Source organism: Xenopus laevis, chromosome 2S (assembly GCF_017654675.1).
Source record: "Xenopus laevis strain J_2021 chromosome 2S, Xenopus_laevis_v10.1, whole genome shotgun sequence".
Lineage (NCBI taxonomy): Eukaryota > Metazoa > Chordata > Amphibia > Anura > Pipidae > Xenopus > Xenopus laevis.
The window spans coordinates 58,881,458-58,895,201 of NC_054374.1; the positions used below are offsets into that span (position 1 = coordinate 58,881,458).

General features: G+C 39.1%; 1 protein-coding gene across 3 annotated transcripts in view; it reads right to left on the reverse strand.

Annotated features, from left to right (window-relative positions):
• pacsin1.S (protein kinase C and casein kinase substrate in neurons 1 S homeolog) overlaps window positions 1–13,744 on the reverse strand; it is a 142,815-nt gene that overhangs the window by 72,700 nt on the left and 56,371 nt on the right. For all 3 annotated transcript variants that reach the window (XM_041583183.1, XM_041583184.1, NM_001093938.1), the window contains 1 exon segment: window positions 4,883–5,039. In XM_041583183.1, the coding sequence (XP_041439117.1) occupies window positions 4,883–5,039 (157 nt within the window).

Consider the following 13,744-nt stretch of genomic DNA (forward strand, 5'->3'; position numbering starts at 1 on the left):
CAAGGATAATGTTAAAGGAACAGTTTAGGGCAAAAATAAAAACTGAGGGGGGGAACACGGAGGTGTGACTGCTGTCTCTTCAGATAAGTGAGTATAATAAGTGACAAGTCTGCATACTTCTTTGTTAGGAGAGCACACGCAGGAGCATGTGTTCTCCTGATGGTGTCCTATCCGTATACCTAACTGGCTTCAAAAGCTCTAGCAGCAAATAGTATCAGCAGTCCTTCTCTGAAGAAATCCACAGAGGCTCCACTGTGCTACTCTGCATTGATAAGTCAACATACCATTCTGGGACACTTTTTGACTTTGAGGGGAGGAAGCAGGGAGGGGGCAATGGAGGGTAGATTGGGCTTTTCTCTTTAGGGGAGTTTAGCACTCCTTTAATCTCTGTTGGAAAATGCAAACCACTACTTTAAAAAAAACTCTAAATTGGGTAAATAGTTAGGCTGTACAAAATAAAAAATGTTTATATAGTTAGTTAGCCAAAATGTAATCTATAAATGCTGGAGTCACTGGATGTCTAACATAATAGCCAGAACCCAACTTCCTGCCTTACATTTCTTTAACTCTGAGTTAGTCAGGGACTTTAAGGGTGCACATGGGACATACTGTATTTGTTCAGTTTGCTTTTGATTCTCAAAATGTAGGTCAGAGTCAAAAGTAAATAGTAACAGCAATATGGCCCCCCTCAAGTCACTGATTGGTTACAGACTGGTAACCAATGAGAGAATTGCAAAGCAGGAAGTAGTGCTCTGGCTGTTATGTTAGACATCCAGTCACTCCAGCCTTTATAGATTACATTTTTGCCTAACTAACCATATTGAAAACATTTTTTATTTTGCACAGCCTATCTATTTACCCAGTTTTTTGTGCTCATTGCTTTTACATTATGGGGCAGATTCATTAAAGGGCGAAGTGGCTAATGCTAGAGACTTTTTGCCAGCGTAGCCACCCGCAAGGACATCTCCAATTCAATAAGAGACACAGGCGCCAATTCGCTAGTGAACGGGACCATCGCTAGTGTTCAAAGACAAGCAAAAACTAAATATGTTATATGCTAGAAAAAAAATGCATGTTACATGCTGGTGTTTGCTGTGCATTCTGGTTGAGTGGTTAAGTAGAAGTAACAGTTTGATTGCTATGTTACATGGATTAAGATAAACTGCCTTTTTTCTCCGTGTGCTAAGATATCCTTGGGGGGAGTGTGAGCAATGAAAACCAGTGGTGTAGGGCTGCACATAATTTAGCACATCTTATCTGTTGGGAGAAGGACTATGTGGTAAGATGGTGAATTAATAGGTTTATTACATTTATTTTGTCTTCTGCAATAGTTGTTAAAGTGCAGTTTTATTAAAAGAGTCCTAAAGCCAAACAATATAAGATCATTTTAAAGTTCTACACTTATAAAGAAGGATACTGAAACTACCCTGCATGCTGTCTCCTGCCTTCAGAACTCAGAGAAGGGGTAATTGTTTTCATGTATTAAGGTTTCTGTACTAGCAATATGGACTGTTTCAGTGCTGGAAAGGTAAGTGTGTTGGGATGGGGGGGTGGTATCACAAAAGCTTCCTCGTAGTGTTACAGGGTGCAGAATCTCACCTGAGTACAGCTACAAAGATTTCAGCATTCAGGAGTCAGAGGGGAGTTCAAAAACAAGATTTTTTTTGGTACATTGGTGCAATGACAAAGTTGAAGGAGGGGGGAATGCTCAAGTGTTATTTAAAAATAAAAACTAGGTGAAAAGCTGAGGATGAGGACTTCCTATGTAATTATCTCAGAGATATTACCTGGGCCACCTTCAACATTAAGAAGGCAACGGAAGCTTACAAAGATTAATGCATGCCTGAGAGATTGGTGTTTTGAAGACGGGTTTGGCTTTTTGAAGAACTGGTCTAATTTTATTTTTTTTTTACCAGCAGCAGATTATTTGCAAGGGATAGGCTGCATGTTAATGATGATGGTGTAGCTGCTTTGGGCAAGGATGGGTAGAAGGTTAGAGTAGATTTTATACTAGGCAAGGAGGGGAGGGAGCTAAGTAATTCTTGGAAAATAGGTTATACAGTAAAAGGATTTGGCCAGTGTAAGGAAAACTGCTATTGAAGATTTAGCTGTGGGTATTGCCAGAATCAGAAAATCCGCCATCTCAGACCTGCCGAGTTGTATATAAGTCAATGGCAGAGGTCCAGATCCTATTTTGTAGTTTCTGTGTTCTGCGCTGGAATTAGCCTGAAAATCTGACCTTTTTGGGCTTTTCAGGCAAAAATCCAAAAAAGCTGACTTTTCTGGAAAAAGCGTGAAAAAATCGAGCGATTAGGGATTCGCTTGTTTTTATCAAATTTTTACCTGAACTGGTTGAATTGAGATTTTTTAATAATAAATAATGTCAAATCATGGATTCTAGTTTGGGGGACTTTTTTTATATAAAAAATCTGAAAAATTTGGATTTTGATAAATAACCCTCCTAGTGTTAGGTTTTTTGCTATAAACGTAGAACAGAAATTGTCATTTAAAAATATATTAAATCATTAATATTCTCAATTTATTCCTCTATGAAAGAAATGTAGGAGAGTTAAGAACCACCCTATGGTACCCATATGTAAATAAGTTAATGGGAATGAAGAAGTAAGCATTTAAAAACTATAAGCCAGTGGGAACAAAAGCTGCATTTAGAAAATATAAATACTCAAACATGTGTTGTAAACCAGCAATCGGGAAGGCAAATCTAGAAAATGAGGAATTGATTTCAGCATAGGCTAAGATTATTCCCAAAAATGTTTCATGTTCATTAATAGCAAAACTAAGATGCAAGCTGAAAGTATTCTTTATAACCAATGAGTTAGTTATAAAGGATAATGAAAAAGCAAATGTGCTCAGTTATTTTCTTTGTTGTATATATTGTAATAGAGGAGTCCGTTCAGTCAAGTCAGTGGATGACACAGAATATGGTACATAAATGTTTGCTCAAAATTAATTTGAACAAGTTACCAAGGAGTGCTGGAATTCACCTTTGGGTACTTAAAGAGCATAACCATTTAAAGAGCATAACCATATTGTAGTGGAGCAGGCATAAAGAGAAATCTCCCAGACACACGTGTAAAGTGAGTTTATTTGGTACATATGGAGGCAGACTCACGCGTTTCGTGTCTCACAGACAATAAAGGGGTTATTTACTAAAATACAAATTTTTCTGTTCAGGGTTTTAAAGGGGAAAATACAATATTTTCAGCATTGTGCTGCCTGTGTCTGCCATACTCTGTCTTGCTCTACACTGGTTGTGGGAGGTTAACCTGGTGGGGGTTTGTTAGGGGGTTCCTAAGGTGTTTAATTGTGTGCTGGGGGTTGTTGTACTATCCATATGGGAGGAGAGGACATTTGGATTTATGTCCTTAAATTACATAAATTTTTTCTCTGTACCACAGAAGTTGCACAGCACTGCCATAGCAATTATTTTCCTAGAGTATGTACAGCAACAGATAATTATTAATAATGAGGAACACCATTTGTGTATTTGAGCAGAAAACTAACCTCCTTCCTGATATAAACTACAGCTTTGTAGAGAAGGATTGCTATAACAGCTATAACGTGGCCCATTGACTCTCTAAAATATGTTTTGTTATGTTGTCCATTATCTTGTCACTCTTGTACGGTTCTTTATGTTAACTGTTGAGGATGGAGCATAATGTTGATAATTTCTAGAGTCAACAGTCTGGTGGCTAAAGATGTCTGCCCCTACAAACTTGAACAGCAGAGGGGGTATTTTGCCCAGTAACTGTATAGACCCTAAAGTGAACTTATACTGTATATATATTTTCCAGAATGCTCTATAAAAACAACAGAATAACATGTTTTGACTTCAGTATCCAATATTTGTTTGGAGTAAAGTTTTCCTAACAGTGGCTAAGGTCCTATCAAAGAAGGAATCCTATATAGGCAGACTGACAGTGAATCTGTCTGTTCTGGTTAAAGAGGAAGGTATTTTACTTGAAAAAACATTACCAATTTAGCCATTAATGTATTCTCACAGTACAGTATACACAACCAAAATGGAACTCTCATTGGAATAAAATAAGCAACAATTCAAAGCAATTTATATTTAGGTTGATATTTTGGTTCTGCTTAGGGAACTTTTCTGAAGACATACAACAAATGAGAACACCATACTGTAAAAGCCCTATGTAAATGTCTTACTAAGCTAAGAACCTAATGTAATAAATAACAAATAGAATAAAGAATAACAATATTTTAAATAAATATATATATATATATATATATATATATATATATATATATATATATATATATATATATATATATATATATAATTCAATGTAAGGTGTTATCCAATGAAGAACAGAGGCCCTATCACCACCAAACACCAGCTTGCCTTTCACTATGGTAAGGCACACGTGTTAAGTGTACAGCTACCCTTAGCACACAATCACTTGCTCCTACATGTGTAAATAATCTGTTATAGCTCAAGATAATTTATATAGTAAGGATATTAAGGATATACATTCAGGAACAGGAAAGATGGATACTCATATACCCCTTGAGTTTTAGTGTGAATTTTAATAACAAATAAAAAATAAACAAACAAACAAACAAACAAACACAAAAGTATTGTAGAGGTGATACATATATTGGCTAACAATAAAAATACATTACAAGCTTTCAGAGCACCACAGCCCCTTTCTCATGCAAAAAACAAATGATGGTGTGGTGGGTACTGCAGAAAAACTGCATTAGGTGCACTGTAGTTTGAGCCCCACTAAGTTTGCATGATAAGTCTGATATGTAATAATATACTGCTTCAACTGTGGCTGTGCAGGTCATACACTCTAATAGCCACCAGATCTGGATGAGTAACAATATCATCAGGTACCTTTCTCAATAAGCTGACGCCAGCGTTTGGCCCAGTCTGTCAGTTGCTGGGAGTATGCCTTCTCTATCTTTGCTCGATCTTGTAGACAGCCCATCAAATCATTACATAGACGATGACCATCATCAATTCTTTTGACTGTACGTTTATAGTGTCCAACCTGCAAACAAACAACTATTGAAGTAAGCATGATAAACCATAGCTTTAAAACTGCATAATGGGGTTGTTCACCTTCCAAACACGTTTTTCAGTTTAGTTGTTTTCATATTACTCTTTGAATTGCTTGCTATCTTGTATTTTTTACGATTCGCCAAAATTTCAATTTAAAGTTTTATGTTCCTGTCTCTGGTGTTTCAGTCTGACAGCTCAGAGATCCAGGAGCATCTGAATTGTTACAATTTTCTACATTTAGTTGATACAAATAGTTGATACATTTCTCAGCAGTAGCTGTGGAGTAGTAGCAATTATTGCATCAATTCTAACAGCTACCTCAGGGATTCTGTTCAGCAGGGCTAAAGATAACAAACATGGGTGGATTTTCATTAAGGCTTGGGGAGGCACATGCCTGACACATAATTTTTTAAAAAAAAGTAAAAAAAAACAAAACATTAGCAACAAAACTAACAGCTACCGCATATCCTGGAAATTTGGTATTACTGAGTTATTGCTGGTTCCACTGGGGGCACCCTCCTCGTAGGAACACCAGGTTTAGGCACTAAAAGACACTTGCAGAACCTTACAGCTAGTTCCGGAAGCCTCAAAATGATTTATCGATTTGCACTAAGTTAATCTGCCGTTACCAGTAGGTGGGAACACCTCCTGCAACTCCTTGTGTATCGGCTGATACTGAAGAGTAGCAGACAGTCAGCAGCGTAGTACGTTGTTTTATAACAGTGAGTCCCATAAGGGTCAGTGCCCCTGTGCAGGAGTTGCTTGCTTTCAATAAGTCCTTCAAATTAAGGGCAGGCTCCTTTACATTCTTTGACATAGTTATTGGGATGCTGCTTTTCTTTTTTTACATAGCACTGTGGCTAACAGAGAGGGAGGCTGTATGTGAAAATTATTGGAAGCCAAATTGACTCCTGTAAAGGGCACTAAGCCTGCAGCAAATATTCCTGCCTTTCTAATTTCCAGAACTGCAATGAAACTGTGGAGCACAAAACTTATGCACAAGGTGTTTTGGCTTCTGCAAAAATTAACAGCAGTGCATGAACCTAGTTTTTACATGGGGCAAATTCACTAAGATTCGTAGTTGCGCCAGACGTAACTTCGCCGCACTTTGCCGCACTTCGCCACACTTCGGCAGACGTAGTTTCGCCAGCGCTCCGCAAATTCACTAAAATCCGAAGTTGCGCTCAGGGGTAGCGTAAGGTTGCGAAGTTGTGCTAGCGTTGATTCGCTAAGCAAAGCGAAGTTACGCTAGCGATGGTTAATTTGCATACGGCGCCAAATTCAAATTTCAATGGAGGAATACGTACAATCACTACAAATGCCTGGGAAACCTTCAAAACATCAAATAAAAATTTTTTTTTGCCCTACTCATGTGCCCCCTGTATAGTTAAGTTGCCATGAGTTAGGAAATGTAGGGGGGAAGGAGGGGAGCCCCAAAATTTTTTTCGATCTTTTCCAGCCTATCACCCATAATATAGAAAAAACGCCAGCGTTTTTTGGGACTTAAAAAATTTGAACTTTTTTTGAAGCAATCCCTTTCTACTCTATTGCGCTTTGCCTGGTCTGAGGTGGCGAAGGAAGTCTAGCGTAAAAGGTAGCGTTAAGTACAATGCGCGCGTTAGTGAATTTGCGTAGTTACGTCCGTTGCGAAAATTCAGCAGGCGTAAGGGTTTGAAGTAACACTAGCGAATTTACGCCAGCTTTCGTTAGTGAATTTGCGAAGTAACGAAAATGACCAACGCTAGCGAATTGACGCTAGCGTTAGGCGCTTCGGCGCTTAGTGAATTTGCCCCTATATGTTCTTGTAAATTCAGCAACAAATACCTTTCATACACAATATCACACCTTTAAAGGACAAGGAAAATCAAACTAAAGAAGTAGGTAGAAATGTTGTACATTATGTTTTGTGCTTCTGTACCAGCCCAAGGCAACCACAGCCCTTTAGTAGTAAAGATCTGTGTCTCCAAAGATGCCCCAGTAGCTCCCCATCTTCTTTTCTGCTGATTCACTGCACATGCTCCGTGCTGCTGTCACTTACTGAGCTTAGGGACCCACTCACAATATACAGTACACATAGAATAGAAATGTCACAATATAAGGCTGATTAGTAATTAATACAGATAATTACTACATGGCAGCACAGAAACCAGTGCAATTAGCATCAGAATTTAATAATCATCCCTGTAGCATCAGCTTATATTACAGACAAACCTCATTTTCTGCTGGATAATTAGTGACGACCCCTAAGCTTAGCTTCTCAACAGCTGCTCAGAGCCCACTGAGGATGTGCGTATCACAGGCACTTTCCAAGATGGTGACCCCCTGTGACAAGTTTGAAGTCCTGGATCATTGCTGCTATTGACAAGCTGAAACTTTAGGCTCCTGCAATAGTTCACTCTATAAACCATGGCATTTTTAGCCCTATTCATTGTTAGGGTTTAGTTCTCCTTTAACAGCATGTGTAATATTACAGACTGTGTCCTCGCTATTTTGGACATATTGTGAGTGTCATATATTGGCTCCTGAATGCTATTTTTTTTATTCAACTTTAGATTGTGCAGCTTTTAGCCTCCCCAAACAAAAATATCACCCTCCGCCTATAACAAATGTATCAATTTAAAACACCTTTTAAAGAGCTGCTTTAGAAGGTGAAAAATTAAACTTTACACATCAATATTAGGAAAACAGTCATAAATATACAGTTACCAAACAAACAAACAAACAAACACACACACACAGAGTATATATACTCTTAGAATGAGCTCAATGGTTTTTGGTTAGAATAACATTCTTAGTGCCAATCTATATATAAATGTATTGTTCAATCTTCACAGCTCTCACTGTAAAAAACCCCTTCCGAATATTTAGGCGGAACCTCTTTTCTTCTAATCGTGTCAGCTGGAAAGACCTACTGGTAAATAAAGCATTAGAGAGATTATTATATGATCCCCTTATATATTTATACATAGTTATCACATCACCCCTTAAGCGCCTCTTCTCCAGCGTGAACATCCCCAATTTGGCCAGTCTTTCCTCATAGCTAAGATTTTCCATACTGGAATTGCCTAGTGCAGTACCATTAAGGGTATATTTGGCTTGGATATTTTTACATCCCAGGTGCATGACTTTACATTAATCAACATTGAATCTCATTTGCCACTTAGCTGCCCAGATTGCCAGTTTGTCAAGATCATGTTGCAAGGATGCCACATCCTGGATGGAATTAATTGGGCCGGATAGTTTTTGTTCATCTGCAAACACTGATATATTACTTACAACACCCTCCCCTAAGTCATTAATGAACAAGTTAAATAAAAGTGGACCTAATACCGAGACATGGGGGACCCTACTAAGAACCTTACTCCAAGTAGAGAATGTACCATTAACAACTACCCTCTGTACCCGATCCTGTAGCCAGTTTCCTATCCATGTTTCTATTCTCTGCATGTAGTGCTGATCGTACGATTTTCAGGAGTCACTAGCTTTTGTCGGACATAACTTTCGTACGATTTCTGTTCTTTTGTACTTTATTTGATCAGAATGGTTAGTGGCAGGTCTGGAGATGAAGAAGTCCTGTGTCTATGTCCAGCTTAACTGTTAGTTAAGCCAAAGCAAGGCAAAAAAAAAAACCCTTCTGAAGTCTCTCCAAATGTGTTCCACAAGTCTTTGTAAGGCACTTAGAATCCAATTACCATTGTCTTCAGCCTTTCAGTTTTAAATAAATGGTCAAACCATTGAATCAGCTCTTACATAGAAACTTTAGAAACTTAGTTTGAAAAAAGGCACATAACTATCAATTTCAATAGGTTATATCTTTATGGAACTTGCCTTACTGCTAGTACATCAAGAAGACAAAAAACCCACCTGAGGAATTAGCTTTGGGGGGGGGTTCCATCCTGACTTCCTTACTTGCTATATTTCTGACTTATATGAATGATGCATGTCTACTGGAGGAATCTGGCAAATAAAGAGAGTGGTCTCTCTGGTCTTTATATAAACCATATTGATATTGAAGCCACTGAGAGAAAGCCCCGGATACAGTAGTAATAAAAAAGTGCTTTAATTCCACATGTCTCGAGCTCTAAGGTATCTATATCAAGTGTGCTCCAAACATTTTGTGTGATTAAAATACATTTTCAGCAGTTAGTACTGCATCCATGGCTTTCTATTGGCGACTTCAATTATAATTTGCTTTAAGCAACTTCACCTGATGTTGAGCTGCACAAAGAGATACAGAGATGAATTACTAACTTATTATGGCAAAGTCACCTTCATTGATGATGTCCTTATAGTTATCATATATCCTGTTAAGCGCCTCTTTTTTAGTAAAATAAAAGAGTAAAGAACCCAGCTTGGCCAGTCTTCCTTCATAACTGAAATTTTACCAACTTAGTTGTCCTTCTTTGTAGTCACTCTAATTCAATAATATCCTGTTTGAGCCCTGGATACCATGTACAGTGTATTCTAGATAGGGCCTTACTTAATTGAGAAGAATGAACCTCTCCTCCCATTAATCTATGCCCCTTTTAATACAGCTCAAAAACTTGTTTGCCCTTGCAGCTGCTGACTGCCATCACCTGCTATAGCTAAGTTTATTATCCACAAGTACCCCCAGTTCTTCTCCATTATGGATCTCCAAAATGCAGTTCCATTAAGAGTATAAGTGGCTTGTATATTTTTACATTACAGGTGCATACATTTTTCAATGTCTGTGTGCTGAAGGTACTGGCACGTTCTGAAGTTACTGGCACGTAGAGACGCACTGTTTTCGCATATTTCTTTAGGGCTGAAGGTGTCAATAGTCGTACTGACGTGCCAGTACAGTTAACTAAAGGAGTATGGAGTCACTATGTTCCAGTACGTGTCTATTGCTAACACCTTCAGCACACAGACAGCAGTATAGACCAAGTGGCAGATCATTTCACTAATGTGCCCAAATATTACTGCTACGATTACTCGATTCCTATAATTTAATGTTAATGGTTCAAAGAATGTCGGGCTGAATGGTCGGCCCCCACACATTTTCACCTCACCAAATCTGGCCCTCGTTGAAAAAAGTTTGGGCACCCCTGATTTAAAGGGATTATGTCATGATTTTTATGGTGTAGTTTTTATTTCTAAATTACACAGTTTACACTGCAAATAATTTACTCTACCAAATAAAATTATATTCCTGAACCAATAAGTGTATATTTTTAGTTGTAATATTGGTGTGTAGGCAGCCATCTCAGGTCATTTTGCTTGGTCATGTGCTTTCAGAAAGAGCCAGCACTTTAGGATGGAACTGCTTTCTGGCAGGCTGTTGTTTCTCCTACTCAATGTAACTGAATGTGTTGCAGCGAGACCTGGATTTTTACTATTGAGTGCTGTTCTTATATCTACCAGGGAGCTGCTATCTGGTTAACTTCTTATTGTTGGGTGACAGCACTCCAACTTGCAGTACAGCAGGAAAGAGTGACTGACGTTTATCAGAGCACAATTCACATGACTGGGGGCAGCTGGGAAACTGACATTATGTGTAGCCCCATGTCAGATTTCAAAATTAAATATAAAAAAATATGTTTGCTCTTTTGAGAAACGGATTTCAGTGCAGAATTTTGCTGGAGCAGAACTATTAACTGGTGTGTTTTGAAAAAAAAAACATGTTTTCCCATGACAGATTCAATATACAAAAGATTTTTATGGTCCGTAAACACTGTAACCATGTGTTAAGTGTCCCCCGATAGATGTCTCCACTCTTCAAACGTCCATTTAATGGCCAGCACTTTCCTGTTATTGATGCCATAATTAATCTCTATAGGAGAAAACTTCCTTGAAAAGAAAGCTCATGGATGAATTTTACCAGTAACATGGTGTGACAAAAATGCTCTTGCACCAATCTCAGAGGCATCCAATTCTACCAAGAAAGGAAGGAGATAATCTTAGAATATAAAAGGATATAATCAGTGCTGCTTTTTTCGAACTGCTCAAAGGCCTATACAGCCTCTCCATGCCAAATAATAGGATCTGCCCCTTTCTTGGTAAGGGCAGTGATCGGAGCCACCAAGGTTGAAAAGTTTTTTTATAAATTGCCTATAATAATTGGCGAACCATAAGAATCTTTGAATGTCTTGCAAAGAAAGGAGTTGCACCCAATCTAAAATGGCCTACACCTTGACTGGCTCCATTTATTAGTCTTTTTGTGAAATTATATACTCCAGAAAGTAAATAGAGGGTACTTCGAAAATGCATTTTTCAATCCTACAGCTGATTCTGCCTTAACCTATATAACACCTCCTGAACACAATGATAAATTAAATGAGAGGAATAAATCAGAATATCATTGAGGTACACCACTTATAGTGACCCGTCTTCCATTCATCTCCTTCCATGATTCGAATTAGATTATATGCATCTCTCAGATGGAGTTCAGAAAAACTGTGGTACCCATAAATCCAAAATCAAAGGAAGACGATAACTTCTTTTTTACCGTGATCTTAAACAGACCATCTCTTTTCTCTACAAAAAAGAAGCGAGCACCCGCAGGAGAAATGGAAGGCCTTATGAACCCTCTTTCCAGGTTTTCCTCAATACATTATTACAGGAACTACTATCGATAGCCAATAGTTTGACTGATGGAACAAGGGGTTATGTGGGTATGCCATGTCTTTGTACAAAATTAATATCTAAGAAGTTCCCTGCTGCCCCTGAATCTAAGAAGGCAGAACTTTTTACACAACCCTTATCCTAATCTAAGAGGATCAGAAAGAATACTTTGGAAGAAAATTGTTTGGGAGTAGAAACAGCATGACCTAAATAGAACTCCCCAGACCTGGGGTTTTGCCGTTTCCTGGCTTCTTGGGACAGGTGTCACGGAAATGCAAACAAGTAGTACCCAATTGCATGGTTTCCCCTGTAGGCCCAGGGACTGAGATTTCGGGTTCTGATGTCTTTCCTGACATCTCTCCCTATGCCTCACGAGATGCATTAAGGAATATAAGGGAGGCCGGAGCAGGAAAATTAACAAGGCTATCTTTGACAGCATCAGAAAGCCCCACCCTGAACTGACTGCATAAGGCAGTAATATTTCAGCCCGACTCTAGTGCCCAGCAGCGGATTTCAGTACAATGCTCCTTGAGCCGCTGTTTGCCCTGCCTAAGGTTACGGGTTCAGCAGAAGCAGAAAGGTCAGTGTCATCATGGAAAGTAGCCATGGCCTTGAAGAAGGCAGAGAGCGAGAGAGACAGGCAGGGTCAGAAGAGGATAGGCAAAATAGGTGAGGATCCCCCTGGAGAAGGGTGATAACAAAATGTTTGGACTCCTCAGTGGGAAAGGAATGGGGTAAGAACCCAAATGTAGTTTACAAGCCTCTTGAAAGGCATAACAATGCTATGGTCCCCACAGAACTTGTCAGGAAATGGTACCTTGGGTTCCACCGCAGTGTTATCTGGGGGTTTTGCTAATGGTCTGCTTCCCGGGGCAGGAGCTGGAGTGGGAGCAACCAGTTGTTGCTGGATAACTTTCAACCTCGCAGACAACCTCTGGAGACATTGGCCAAGTTGGTCTTGCTTAGCCTCATGTTCCCCAAGACGTAGGAGGAGGCTTGCCAGGATTGCTTCTGTGGTTCCTTCGGCATCCATGTCTTGCCAAATTTAATGTCATGCTTTGGTACCACAAAACACAGAACAAATGCCACAGTTTGGATCACAGCTCACACTCACGTCTATAATAGCCTCCTAACATTTACTAAAATTTTTTCAACTTGGTTCCTTTTATCTGCCCATATTACTCCTCTAGACCTCTTTTTATTTGCTATGTCCTCTCCCACCTATACATTCTAGCTTTTTTAATACCTTTTTTATTAATTCTAATTTACCATGTCTATCTCCTTTTCCACTTTCAATTCATTTGTATACCTTGCATTTTGTTGGCCCCCTCCATACTTCTGTACTTTCACTGTAAACTATTCATGGCAGTAGGCACGGACTGAGACTTTTTCCCTTCAAAGTGTAAATCCCGGCCCTGCCACTAGGATATTGACCAGGCTAAAGGAAGTTTAAAGGGATACTGTCATGGGAAAACATGTTTTTTTCAAAACGCATCAGTTAATAGTGCTGCTCCAGCAGAATTCTGCACTGAAATTTGTTTCTCAAAAGAGCAAACAGATTTTTAATTAATTTAATTTTAAAATCTGACATGAGGCTATACATATTGTCCTTTTCAAATGTGCTTCCAGCCATGTGACTTGTGCTCTGATAAACTTCAGTCACTCTTTAATTCTGTACTGCAAGTTGGAGTGATATTCCCCCTCCCTCCCTCCCTTCCTCCCAACCCAGCAGCATAACAACAGAACAATGGGTAAGGTAACCAGATAGCAGCTCACTAAAACAATATAACAATATAACAACTCCCTAGTAGCTCGAAGAACAGCACTCAATAGTAAAATCCAGGTCCCACTGGATTTTTAACCCTGCCCAATCGGCATCTGGCTGACTTTCAGCCAGATATCAATCAGGGAAGTCCGTCAGAGGGCCACACACACACGGGCTGATAAGATGACGACTGTCGGCTGCTTTTATCGGCCCGTATATGGCCATATTAAGAGACTGTATACTGAAGGTCTAACAGACGACTTATTACTTCCAAGGCTGGAAGTGCTGTATACATTTTGTTTCTGTGTACACCGATGTGGGTGTTAAAGTGGGACTGCTAATAC